The 12797-nt window shown below is 33.9% G+C and overlaps 2 protein-coding genes across 2 annotated transcripts; one reads left to right on the top strand and one right to left on the bottom strand.

Moving 5' to 3' along the window:
• The first annotated feature begins 1212 nt into the window (after positions 1–1212).
• LOC132168200 (probable pectinesterase/pectinesterase inhibitor 46) lies at positions 1213–4570 on the top strand. The gene is made up of 3 exons (XM_059579320.1): positions 1213–1744; positions 2430–2939; positions 3894–4570. The coding sequence occupies exons 1-3, from the start codon at positions 1213–1215 to the stop codon at positions 4568–4570; spliced, it is 1719 nt and encodes a 572-aa protein (XP_059435303.1).
• Positions 4571–5608: 1038 nt separating this feature from the next.
• Positions 5609–12525, bottom strand: LOC132186178 (probable pectinesterase/pectinesterase inhibitor 25). The gene is made up of 4 exons (XM_059600024.1): positions 11869–12525; positions 8582–8945; positions 7021–7344; positions 5609–6055 (listed from the first exon to the last, which is right to left on the bottom strand). The coding sequence occupies exons 1-4, from the start codon at positions 12517–12519 to the stop codon at positions 5688–5690; spliced, it is 1707 nt and encodes a 568-aa protein (XP_059456007.1). The 5' UTR covers positions 12520–12525; the 3' UTR covers positions 5609–5687.
• Positions 12526–12797: the final 272 nt, after the last annotated feature.

Raw genomic sequence — 12797 nt, 5'->3', positions numbered from 1 at the left:
AATGTGTAGGAGAATAATACCAAACACATTTTAATATATAAAATAGGCACTGGCCGGCGTATATTTCATATTCTAAGACTCTAAGGGTCCGTTTCGGATTGCAATTTCAATAAGTGCGATTTTAAAAATTGTGTTTTTGAAATTGTTACTTTTTAAAAATTGCAAAGGCGTTTGGTAAAACATGTTATGCTAAATCGTGATTTTGATTTAAATTCGCACTTTTTCAAATAAACACCCCCTAACCTGCTTATAGAAATCGCAGATTGTTTTTCCTATTTTAGATTAAATGCTTTTAAAATCGCAATGCCAAACACATTACATTTTGCCATATATATATTTTAAAAATATAGATTATTCTTTCGAAATCGCAATCTCAAACACACCCTAAGATAATTCCAAATATTTTTATCTTTTTGAGGAACTAACTTTTTTCTAATGCATTTTTGAGTAATATTTTCATTTTCTATCTAAAATAATGCTCTTTTCTAACTTATTTGAGTTTTTCATTACAGTAAAGAAATAATTTTTTTTTGGGATAAAGAGGAGAAACTTAAGGACATGATTATTATACTATATTAATGTACGGGTAAATTTTCTATTTTTTTGAATGTGGGATATTACAAAAATTATGGTAGCTAGCTAGTTGGAGGGGAGACAACTGTAGTTTTTCTTAATATAAGTTGATATCCTAAATATTTTCTAAAATATATATTATTTTATCTGCCCCTAATATAGGTTGATACCCTAAATATCTAGGTAGCTCCTAAGAGACATTATTTTTGCCTTAAATAAATCAATAACATCTTCCTTTTTGAATGTTGAACTTTCCTAATATAAGATTAATTGATAACATCTTCCTTTTTTAATGTTAAATTTATACTTAATTAATGCAATTAAACCTAACTTTTGCAAAGAAAAATGTCACACATTTTTTTTTTTTAACTTAGGAAATATTATTTGCTTCCATTGATAATACTACAATTAATATATATATTCTTGTTTCCTATAAGAGACATGAAATTATTTAATTATTTGGTGTAGAAATACATCAATTTTCCAGCTATTCTTGCATGCTTATATATCATGAGAAGCACTCCACAGATGATAATATATATCATGCGCTGCACGTAGAGACGCGTTAATCTTCCAATTTGTTCTTCATATATAAACAAATCCAGACACCACCATTTTTCCAATTACAAGTAGAAAAACATGTTTTCTTTCAAAGGCTACGGCAAAGTGGATGAAGCCGAGCAGGCAAAGCTGGAGGCTCGCCGGAAAACCCAAAAGAGAATCACCATCATAGCCTTATGCTCCATTATCCTTGTCGGAGTTATGGTTGCGGCGGCGGTCGGAACCAGAAGAGGTAATTCCAGTGCCAAAAGCGGCGGCGCAGACCAACTGATCGCAACGTCTATGAAAGCCGTCTGCGACATTACCTTGTACCCGGAGACATGTTACAGCAGCCTTGGTTCTTTAGCAAACTCCACGCAGATTGAGCCTGTCGTGGTCTTCAAGTTGGCGATACAGGCGGCCATGACTGAAGTGTCGAATGCTGCTAAACGCTTGTCTGAGTCTGGCGCTCTTGGCAGTGCCGCCGCCAACAACATGACGACGATTGCTTTGGAGAACTGTCAAGAACTTTTGAGCCTTGCAATGGATCATCTCAATGACACATTGTTGGCCGGTTCGGTTTCGTTACTTCAAGTCATGGATGATCTCAAAACGTGGCTAAGTTCTGCAGGTACATTGAATTTAATCGTTTAATTTATATTAATTTTTTTTTTCATGTGTGACTTAAAGTTTACTCTAATAAGTGTGAATGAAATATTTAATTAAAATGAAAAATTCATTACAAAACATAAAGTCTTATGTGACACAAATTGTGGTTGCTAAAAATTAAGATGTTGTCGCTATTGGGTTTTAGCAGCGTCGCAAATGCTCCAACTAGAGAGGATGTATATGAAGACCGGGCTCGGCTACCCCTAGCCTACCCTGCAAAAAATACTAATTTTTTAAGAAAAACAATTATTTTCTGTCTTTTATTTGTTTATATTTTCTTAACACTGATCAATAAATACTAATTTTATTTTTTATATGTTGATTCAATCTTTAATCTTAATATATTTTTCATCTATTTTTTTTTCCTGTGTTATATATTTCTCCTTATACTTTGCCCCGTTCAATATAAATTCCTAACTTTGACCTTATTGGTCATGAGTGCATGAGTGCCGGCCAATTCTAATTAAAGTTGACACTAATAATGACTTAAAAAGTCGTCATTGCTAATATATATATATATATATATATATATATATATATATAACTCGAAATGAGATGTCAACCTTGCTAATATATAAATCATTATTTATTTTAAAAATTTAACCTAATTAAAAAAAAAATTAATTATTTAATTTATATTCCAACAGCTACTTACCAAGAGACGTGCATAGACGGGTTTGAGAACGCAAATGGAACGATGTCATTAAAGGCGGCCATTGCCAATCATCTAAAGAATTCTACCGAGACAACCAGCAACGGGCTTGCCATAACCACATGGATTTCCGGCGTCTTGGGCTCTCTGAAGCTAAGAAGGCTAATGAGTTTCTCCGACGAGCACGACGGAGAGCCGAAATGGCTGCATTCAAAAGATCGGAAGCTGCTTCAAAATCCAGATTTGAGAACAATGGCAAGAATTGTCGTGGCGCAAGATGGATCGAGCACGTACAAAACAATCACGGCTGCTTTGCAGGCTGTTCCAGATAAGAGCGACCAGAGATTCGTGATCTACGTGAAGAGTGGAGTTTATAACGAGAACGTGGAGGTCGGGAAGAACAAGTGGAACGTTGTGATGGTCGGTGATGGAATGACTTCAACGGTTGTTTCCGGGAGTCTCAACTTTGTCGACGGGACTCCGACCTTCAAATCTGCAACATTTGGTAAGATTTTGTATTTATGGAATTTTATTTAAGTTATTTTTGGGTAGCATGCATGCAGGACAAGTGAAAATGCAGGATTTTGCTGTTTGAATTTTGAAAAAATTTAGACAGTTTAAGAGAGAGGAAGTTATGGTATTCATTATATCCGGCAAGTGAATCCCGTATCTTAAATGGTTTGAACAAGGTTGACTTTGCAGGCTAACATTTTAGGTTATTCTCAAATTTCTATAAAATTTGAGCCGCCTAATAACAAAGGATGCTATGATCTTTCAAAAAATGCAACATGCTTCCAAACTGGTTAGAAATTAAAACATGTTAAAAATAACGATTCTAAAAATTGGGATTTAAAAACGTGATTTTTAAAAATTGAGTGAATGATTTTGTTTGGATTTATGATTTGAAAATAGCAATTTTTTGAAACATTCGATTTTAAAACCTAATTTTTAAAAACGAAGTTAAAACATTTGGTAAAATCAGAATCGAAGTTTAGTTTAAAATTCTTGTGTTTTTTTAAAACACACCTCCTAGCTTTTCTTCAATTTAAAAACTCATATTTTTTGCAATTTTTTAAAAATGCATTCCCAATTGATACATTCTTTTTGTGATTTAGTTTAAAATGTCATTTTTAGCATGTGGAATCATAATACCAAACTTTTTTGGTAAAATTGTAGTTCGGCGTTTGAAATCACAATTTATCATTTGAAATTGTGCGTTCTTAAAAACGCACCTATTTGCCAACGATCTGAAAACCTAGAATTGTAATTTTTTAAAAAGTATCAACAAAAGATGCAGTTTAAAATCACATTTTTAGTCTACGAAATCACAATGTCAAAAACACTTTAGATTTTAAAATCGATTATTTTAAAATTGTCTAAATTAATTTCTATAAAATTCAGTGGTTTGATGCATTTCCACGTACTTGGTTAGAAACTAAAAAAATTGTTTTTTGTGCAGCTGTTTACGGGCAAGGCTTCGTCGCTCAAGACATGGGATTCCGCAACACCGCCGGCGCAATCAAGCATCAGGCGGTGGCGCTGATGTCAAACTCCGACAAATCAATCTTCTACCGGTGCCACTTCGACGCATTTCAAGACACCCTCTACGCACACACAAACCGACAGTTCTACAGAGACTGCAACATTTACGGAACAGTAGATTTCATTTTCGGAAATTCCGCTGTTGTCCTTCAGAGCTGCAACATATTTCCCAAGCTTCCGATGCCGGGGCAGAAGAACACCATCACAGCTCAAGGCAAAACCGACCCGAATCAGAACACCGGAATCTCAATCCACGATTGCACCATATTGCCCTATGGGAACTTGACATCTGTCAAGACATACCTCGGACGGCCGTGGAAGGACTTTTCGACGACCATGATCCTCTGCAGCAATCTGGGGAGCTTGATCGACCCCACCGGATGGTTACCGTGGGTAGGCACGTCAGCTCCGAGCACCATATTTTATGCTGAGTATGGAAACTACGGTGCCGGTGCTTTTACGAAGTATAGAGTGAAGTGGACGGGGCTGAAAAGCATTGACAGTACAATCGCCGGCAGATTTACGGTGGGTTCATTCATCAACGGGAACAACTGGATACCGGCGTCCGGTGTACCGTTCAAATTGGGCCTTTGATTGATTGTGACACATTTCATGGAAATCATGGAGTTGTGTCTTTTTGACAAGGATGTTGGTTTTTGTTGCCGTTTATTTTTTTACTTCCATCATTCTTTTTTCGTATGATATTAATCGTGTTAATTACTATATGGTTCATAATTGGTTGACTAAAAAAGCTTGAATAACTAACGTGTTCGAGTCCGGAGTTAACCAATACATGTGGTTTGTGGGCGGTTTTAGGCATATATATCATATGTTTATTATGTAGAGATGGGTCAGATTTTACATCATAATTAAAGATTTTAAAAATAAAAAAAACCCTTCACTTAAAGCTTGCAATGTTATCGCCGTTAGAATTTTCTGTTAAATCTTAATGGATGATGCTAAATTACCAATAAAAAAGAGCAAAGAATTTTGCTACCAGCCTGATCCACAACAAAGTGTGGGTTCTATTTCTTTTTGAGGAAATTTTAATTATTTAAAAATTAAGTACATGAGTATAAGAGACATTTCATCTATATTGTGTCTGATTTAACTCCATACCCTTAACGGTAAAGGTGACATTACAAACTTTTTAAAGTTTGATACTCTAAATTGAGTGTTTTTAAAGCATAAAAGAATGGTTGAAAAAAGTGTCAAAAGTTCGGGGGTTTTATAAAGTTTTCAAAAAAAAAAATAAAAAAAAAATAAAATTATAATGGCATTAATTCTGTAAAAAATACAAAACTCTTTTCACATTTATGTCATGAGTACGTAATGATGCTACATGTCTCCAAAACTTATGATTTTTAAAATTATCATTGAATTTATGATGGATAATTATTTTATCTGTCTTTTAATCACCTCAGCTAAGATTTTATTGACTTAGGCGTCAAAGTGCTTTCTATCTTCGGACCAATAGCCTTCTCATGTCTCCTTATTTTATCGGGTGTTATTTGGGCAGTACACAGAGGACATGAAGGAGATATTTAAAATTACTGTCAAAACACTTTTTCAACTAAAGCACGAAAAAAAAAAAAAGAAAAAAAAAAAGACGTTATGAAACACCACCGAAGCAATAGGGTTCCAAAAAATCATTAGAAAATTAAGCACTGAATAATGGAAGTTTTATCTAGTTGCAAAACTCCAGTCTAGTCTATAGAAGTCCTGCAGAGAAGGGGATATCAGTATCTGGCAACCAAGTATCCCCCATTGTGAAATTGTAAACTGTAAAATTCAAAGCCTGTGAAGCATTCATCAAGATATAACCAGGCCAATGTACTCTCATTCTAGTATCTGCCCCTGGCCCATGATTCTCAAACTCCCCATAGTAGAGTGTGTCTAATCCAACGGTTCCATTCCATTCCAACCATCCCATTGGATGGATCAAACGGCCTATATATGATTGCATGTACACAGTCCTTGAGTACGCCTTCCAAGGCCTCCCCAAATAATTTAATGTGGAGTTCATCTCCATTGCCAAATCTGGTACAGCTTCGATTGTGCAGTTGTGGATGGATATGCCTGTTAGAATATAAATTAAAGAATTAATTTTTTTTTTTTATCAGTTTTAAGTTTTTAGGATGGGCTGTGATTTAACTTGGTATATATCAAAGCAAAATTTTGAGTTTGAATCTAGTTTCTATCAATTCACCATTTCAAATAAATTAAAGGATTAGATGCACTTAAGTCCCATAAACTGACATTCATTTTCAAAAAAGTCCCACAAACTAACCGGTCAAACTACCATTTTGTAGTAAATAAGCCACTCGTTAGCTTCGATCATTAAGGGTCTGTTTGAAATTGCGTTTGAGGGGCCTAAAAGTGTTTTTAACGCTCAAAAAGCCCGTTTGAAGAAAAAAATATTCTTTTGGGAAAAAAATTAAAAACACTTCGAAGTGTATAAAAAGTAAAAAAAATGACCAAAAAACACTTTTAGCAAAAGCTTAAAAATGAGGATTTTGCCCAAAAGTTTTTTTTGACTTAAAAACTCTATTTCTCAAACGCAATCTCAAACATGGTCTAAGTTAGATGAAAAAGTAAACTTGTTCCGTCCCTATATTATCTCTATTTTCTTAAAACTAAAATAATAATGAACTTAAAAAAAAAAAAAAAATTGAAAAAAAAAAAAGCAACACTACTCATGGTACGTGGTTCGGTCACCTTAATTTTTTATTTTTTATTTTTTTTTAAAAAAAAAGTCTTTTTTCACAGATTAATAATTATAAAGAATAAATTTGGGTTTTCAATGGTCAAAGTGATGGTTCTGAAAATTTTTTTGATCAAATTTGGTTTTTCCATTCATTTTAACCGTAAATGCTAATGAGGTTTTTTTCCCAAAATAGTAATTTGATATATCCATGGTGTAACACCTGTCGGCTCGTTGAGGCCGAAATGTTTTAGAAATGGCCGGTACCTTAAATTAAAAGATAAAATTCATTCAATCTTATTTGTTTAAATTTAAAAAATAAGTGGTGATTTAACAATACCTGTATTCTGATTTGGGTCGGTCCGGCCTTGGGCGGTGAAGGCATTCTTTTGAGCAGCCATTGGCTTCCGAGCGTATAGATTGCAGCTCTGAAAGACAGCAGCAGCATTTCCAAATATGAAATCCACAGTTCCATAAATTTCACATTCCCTGTAGAATTGCCTGAGAGAGTGAACATAAAGAGTGTCCTGGTAGCCTTCAAAACTGCAACGGTAGAAAGTGGACAGGTCAGCATTGCTCCTTAGAGCTACTGCTTGGTGCTTCTCCGGACCAGCAGTGTTCCTGAACGTGACATCTACGGCTATAAACCGGTCTCCAGAAACAGCTGCATCAAACGTACGAATAGGATCAATTGTTGTTATGGTCATGTTATAATGATATCCACATTAATTTAAATAGCCTTCATATGTCTATTATCTTCCACAAGTTATGATTGTTTAGGTTTAGAAAACAACAAAACGAACAAGGGAATATCCTTATTTGATAGAAGCTAAAGAGAAATTCTTGCAATTATCCCAATGGAAGAAAAAAAACTTTAGGATTGACAATTTTTGACATAGCCCATTAGTTCGATACAAACCCACCACAAAATTAGTGGATTAGAGTTAACCCTAACTATATAGTCTTATACTCATATGCATCGATATGTCGTGAACCTAACACTTGACATTTAGGGTTGCTAATTTTTGACACGATCCGTTAGCCCGACATAAACTCAACACGAAACTAATAGGTTATGGTTGAGGGTTCTAACCCGGTTAATTTAATGGGTCAGGTTATGGTTGACCTATATAATCTTATACTCATGCATTAACACAACCTGAACTCTACACTCGACATTTAGAGTCGACAATTTTTGACTCGATCTACATGCAAGATCGACATGAATTTAACACAAAATTACCGGCTTAGAATTGAGGGATCTAATCCGTTTAATTAGATGAGTTAAAATATAGTTGATTTATACAGTCTTATATATACATATTCCTCAACAAGACTTGAACTCGACACTCGACATTTATGATTAGCAATTTTTGACACTATCTACAAGCTTGACATGAACCAACACAAAATTAGCACATTAGGGTTAAGATGTCTGACTTGTTCAATTAAATTGGTCAAGTTATAATTGACCTAATATAGGGTGCGTTTAAGATTGTGATTTTACAATAATAATCTGCGTTTTTAAAAGATATTACAAAACGTAAGACGCTTGACATTGTGATTTAAAAATGACTTAACCTAATAGGAAAAAAAATCTGTCATTTCTATAAGCAGGTTAAAAGGTGTGACTTTAAATCAAAATCACCATTTCGCATAACAAATATTTGATAAAAAAAAATGTATTTTTTAACATGCATGTTTTAGCTTTGAGATTTTAAAAAGTAACAATTTCAAAAATGCAATTTTTAAAAACGCAATCTCAAACAGACTCATATATAGTCTTATACACATACTTTTATACAATCAGAACCCAACACACAGTCACAAATTTCCATCGTGATCAAAATCATAATAAGGTCCATATTAATGGTATTTGGGTATATATATGGTTTACTTACCAAATGTTGAAGAATTAAAAGTTGTCCACCCATCAACAACACTATGGTTTCCCGTGATGACCGTCTGATTGATCCCATCTCCAACCAACATTATATTCTTCTTATGCTTTGGAACCACAACATACTCCTCGTAAAATCCTTGTGTCGCGTAGATTACGAAATATCCATCTTCTGGCTTTGAATTATTGGGAGCAAATTTGATGGCCTCCGCGATCGACGTGAAGTTGTTTTGGGTACCATTTAAGCCCACACTTACGGTGTCGCTTATAAGAACGCCATTGCTTTCTACAAATTCACTTAGAATTCTTTCCTTCTTTGGTGGGCACTGCGTTGATTTATTATTGCAACTGGTTTTCCGTAGAACCTACAATCAATAATCAAATATTAATTGTCAAATAAAATACATGCTTTTCTTATTATTATATTTGAACAGGGAAAATAAAATCATCCATTATTTTCGTTTTTCTATTTTTGGTGTAATGTACGTTAGCACATATTCGCTGAGTTAGCACGCTCCATCTATTATTATTATTATTATTATTTTAATTAAAGGTCAATTGAATTTACTAACTTAACAAAAATATACACAAAATCATGAACGTTAGAATGCAAAAAGCTTATTTATTTATTTATTATGTAGTGTATATTATATATGTATAAAGCCAAACGAAGAATATTTCAGAATCCTGTATTACTCTAAATTTTTCCTTTTACACCTCAGTTTAATCAATTTAAGACCCAATTTTACTAGGATTGTAAATCTAATATATTTAATATTGATACCAAAAAAAAAAACCTAGGTCTTGCTGTCTCCAACTTCTTCGCCTAACCATTATTTTCATAATAAATAAAAATTTATTGTAAATTAGATGGCATGACTAGGGCTAATAATTTTTGTACATAAACTCAACACGAATTTTTCGAGTTAGAGTTTAAGGGTATGATCCGCTTAATTTAGTATGTTGAGTTTAATAATATAATCTTATACTTAGTACCACTTGACAAATTTTTAGATAACTTACACAAAAATTAGAGGATTATCTTTGACCTATCTTCCTGCCAATGTTCTTTTGCTTGCTTCAAAAGCCACGTATGCAGTACTTCCAAGACGTTGAAGTCACCAAAATTCTGTCATCCCCATTAATCCGGCCACCAAAGTGGAAACCGCGTGGACACGTCATGGTCACAGATGGGCGTTATGGATGTCGATGCATTGCATGGTGATGGTATATATCCTCTCTAATGTGTGTTAATTTCTCTTTGTATTATTCGTTTGGAGAATATTCTCTTCACTGATGGGACACACGGAAACAGAACATACTACAATAATCTTGGCCTCCCCAAACCCTATTTAGCTATGGATTTCTTACTTTTATTCTATTAAGCTATTGTAATAAGGCCGTGATTCGGAGTACACGGCATGCTTAGCACCCTGTGAAGAATTTTTTTTTTTATAATATTTTAATACAAAAAAAAAAAAAAAAAATTTGCACGGGTGTGCTGAGCACACTGCGTACTCTTTTCATTCACCCTTGTAATAATATTTATCAATTTTTGTATTTTTATTTTTATAATTACTGTTCTAAGTACTAATAAACGCAGTCACAACAATCCAATGACATAAAAAATGTTATATGCAACATTACTTTTTTGTATAATTAGAGTTCGCTTTTTTAATTTCTTTTTGGTAAGTAGAGAACTTAATTAAGGCAACCTCGTTTAGTAAAGATTTTCTAGTAACAAATGATTCAAAATACAAAATAGTTATCGAATATTTCTCAAATATTGGTAAAATAAAATACTAATTTTCAATTTTATCATATTGAAAATAATTTTTTTTATAAAAAGAAATGCTATATAATCCAGCTAGTTTTGGGTTTTTTTGCCGTGTAACGTGTTGAACCCTATAACACTAATTCAAAAAAGAGAAATGTTAATTTTTTATTTTTATTTTTTTATCTTTCATTCATTTTATTCATAACTTTTTCAAAATTTTTAATAAATTTAAAAAAGAGTTGGATAAAAAAAAAATGAGAGACGAAAGAATAACAACTCTCATTAAAACAATATAAAAATAAGATAATCTCTCATTTTTTTTTTATTTTTTTTTTTTAAAGGAACATTTTAGGATGCATTAACTCATGATAGGCAGCCAATGGCTTAACATGCAAGCTAACTAAAACCCATGTGATGTCCCAATCGTCATTTATGAACCCTTTTTAATTTTGACCAAATTTAGATTTCATCATAATTGACTTGCACCGACCCATTTGCCCACGTGGTGGCTTTCTTTATGGGTATACTTACCCGACTCATTAATGCACACCTATATATGCCGCTCTACGTAGCATTTGGGTAATTCTATCATACCATTCTTCAATATTTGTGTTTTGATTTATTTTTCAAAATAATTAACCCATGAGGATTTAGGTATATGGTAACTAGAGTAATGCTACAAGTTTTTCTTGTGTTACTTTTATGTTCATTCAAGAATAATATGATTAGCTCTTAAAATTATCAATAGGCTTATAATTGATCATTATCGAATTTTAATTAAACAGTAATTTTAAAAGTCACATTAATTTTAAAGTGCACAAAAGGAACTTCTATAATTACTTGGGCAACCACTACCTTGAAGTTGCTAGTGGATGAGAGGATTCTCTATTTATTAGGTTTTAAAATTTAGTCAACTTTAAAGAGGAGTTGTAGGATTTATTCGTGTCTAACAATCTAAAATGCAATGCAAGATCTACTAGTTCGAGACAATTAAACTCTACAACTCTTCTTATAACCCTTACCTACTGAACCGATATGCGACAATCCTTCCTCTCTTAAGCAGTCAAATTAAATAAATCTAATCTATTGCTTCCCTAACAAGTGAGTCGGATGCTTAAAATTGGTTAGAACTGAACTATATAGAGGCTCTTCCATATGTGCTGTCAAAATCGTTAACGATCTGAACAGTATAATTACTACAAAGACAACATAAATGTTTGTTTAGGATTACGATTTCGTACAAAAAAATGTCATATTAAACTAATTCGTTAAAAATAGATTGTTTGGAATTGCACTTTTTAAAATATTGTGATTTGAAAACGCAAAGGCATGCAAATGATATATTTTTTTTTAAAACATATAATTTTAAAAGCCAAACTACATTTTTAATAAATCATATTTTAAAATCGTAAACCAATACCCTAATAACAAGAAAATCCATTAAGTTGCTACTATATCATTGAAAGGAAAAAAAAAAAAAAGAAAAAAAAAGGGAACTAAAAATTGTTTACCTTGATGAGAGTTTCAAGTGGTTCACGGACCGGGTGCTCTACTGTCGGAAACCCACCTCCAGACCCACCCGTTTTCCTTTTGTTTCGTTTAAGATTTCGATCCAACGCATGCGTCACCAACCCAAGCGACACACTATACAACTGAGTCACGTTGTTGAGCGGCTCCGACAACGCGCTCACAATGCTGCTCCTGGAATCCTCGAGCCCGTCGAAGCAAGTCTGCTGGTTCGTCACGATCGCGCTCAGCAGCGTCTGCACTTGCTCCACCACCTCGCCGCTCACCGGCGACAGCAGCTCAGCCGAGATGGACTGCAAGTACTCCACGTTGAGCTGGGACAGCTGGCGGCAGTCCTCCAGCGCGCCGACCTCGGCGTGGCTCATTGACGGCCGTCGCTTTTGGGTGATCAGGTAGCGGTCGATGGTGTTCGACATTTTGCGCGCTTGCTTGAGACATTGCTTCACGGAGAACTTGCCGTAGCCGTAGGGATCTGACGGAGAGGAGCGGATGGTGGAGAGGATCGAACGGCAGAGCTTCGGGTAGAGGGTGGACTTGCACGCAGCGGAAGGCGACTCGGCGGCGGAGGTAAACAGAGCTAAGAAAAGGAAGAGAAGGGAAAGGAAGATAATAAAGGAGAAGGCTGGCTTTGGCATTGTGAATCTCTAACGGTTGAAAGAGAAGCTTTGCATATATATATATATATATATATATATATGACATGAATAAATGCATAGAGCATTTGGTATGTGTTTGGCAAACAACATCGATTACCATGTCACTGTTTATGTTTGGTGAGTAAAAAAATGAATGTAATAATTAGTATAAAAAAGTGAAAAGGTAGCATTAAAAAATGAAAATTTTTGTTTTGTAGTAATTTTTTATTTATTTAATTAGATATAAAAAGTGAATAATGTGATATAAAAATCAGAAT

Source organism: Corylus avellana, chromosome ca1, assembly GCF_901000735.1.
Source record: "Corylus avellana chromosome ca1, CavTom2PMs-1.0".
Lineage (NCBI taxonomy): Eukaryota > Viridiplantae > Streptophyta > Magnoliopsida > Fagales > Betulaceae > Corylus > Corylus avellana.
Note: the sequence above shows the minus strand (reverse complement) of the source record. Positions and strands in the feature narration are given on the sequence as shown.

What these genes read in the sequence shown, in the direction of transcription:
- LOC132168200 (XM_059579320.1), top strand. Translation starts at nt 1,213, where the DNA reads ATGTTTTCTTTCAAAGGCTACGGCAAAGTGGATGAAGCCGAGCAGGCA. An exon ending in AACGTGGCTAAGTTCTGCAG is followed by an intron (nt 1,745 to 2,429) that starts GTACATTGAATT and finishes ATATTCCAACAG; the next exon opens with CTACTTACCAAGAGACGTGC. An exon ending in CTTCAAATCTGCAACATTTG is followed by an intron (nt 2,940 to 3,893) that starts GTAAGATTTTGT and finishes TTTTTTGTGCAG; the next exon opens with CTGTTTACGGGCAAGGCTTC.
- LOC132186178 (XM_059600024.1), bottom strand. Translation starts at nt 12,519, where the DNA reads ATGCCAAAGCCAGCCTTCTCCTTTATTATCTTCCTTTCCCTTCTCTTC. An exon ending in TTTTAATTCTTCAACATTTG is followed by an intron (nt 7,345 to 8,581) that starts GTAAGTAAACCA and finishes CGTTTGATGCAG; the next exon opens with CTGTTTCTGGAGACCGGTTT. An exon ending in CGACCCAAATCAGAATACAG is followed by an intron (nt 6,056 to 7,020) that starts GTATTGTTAAAT and finishes ATATTCTAACAG; the next exon opens with GCATATCCATCCACAACTGC.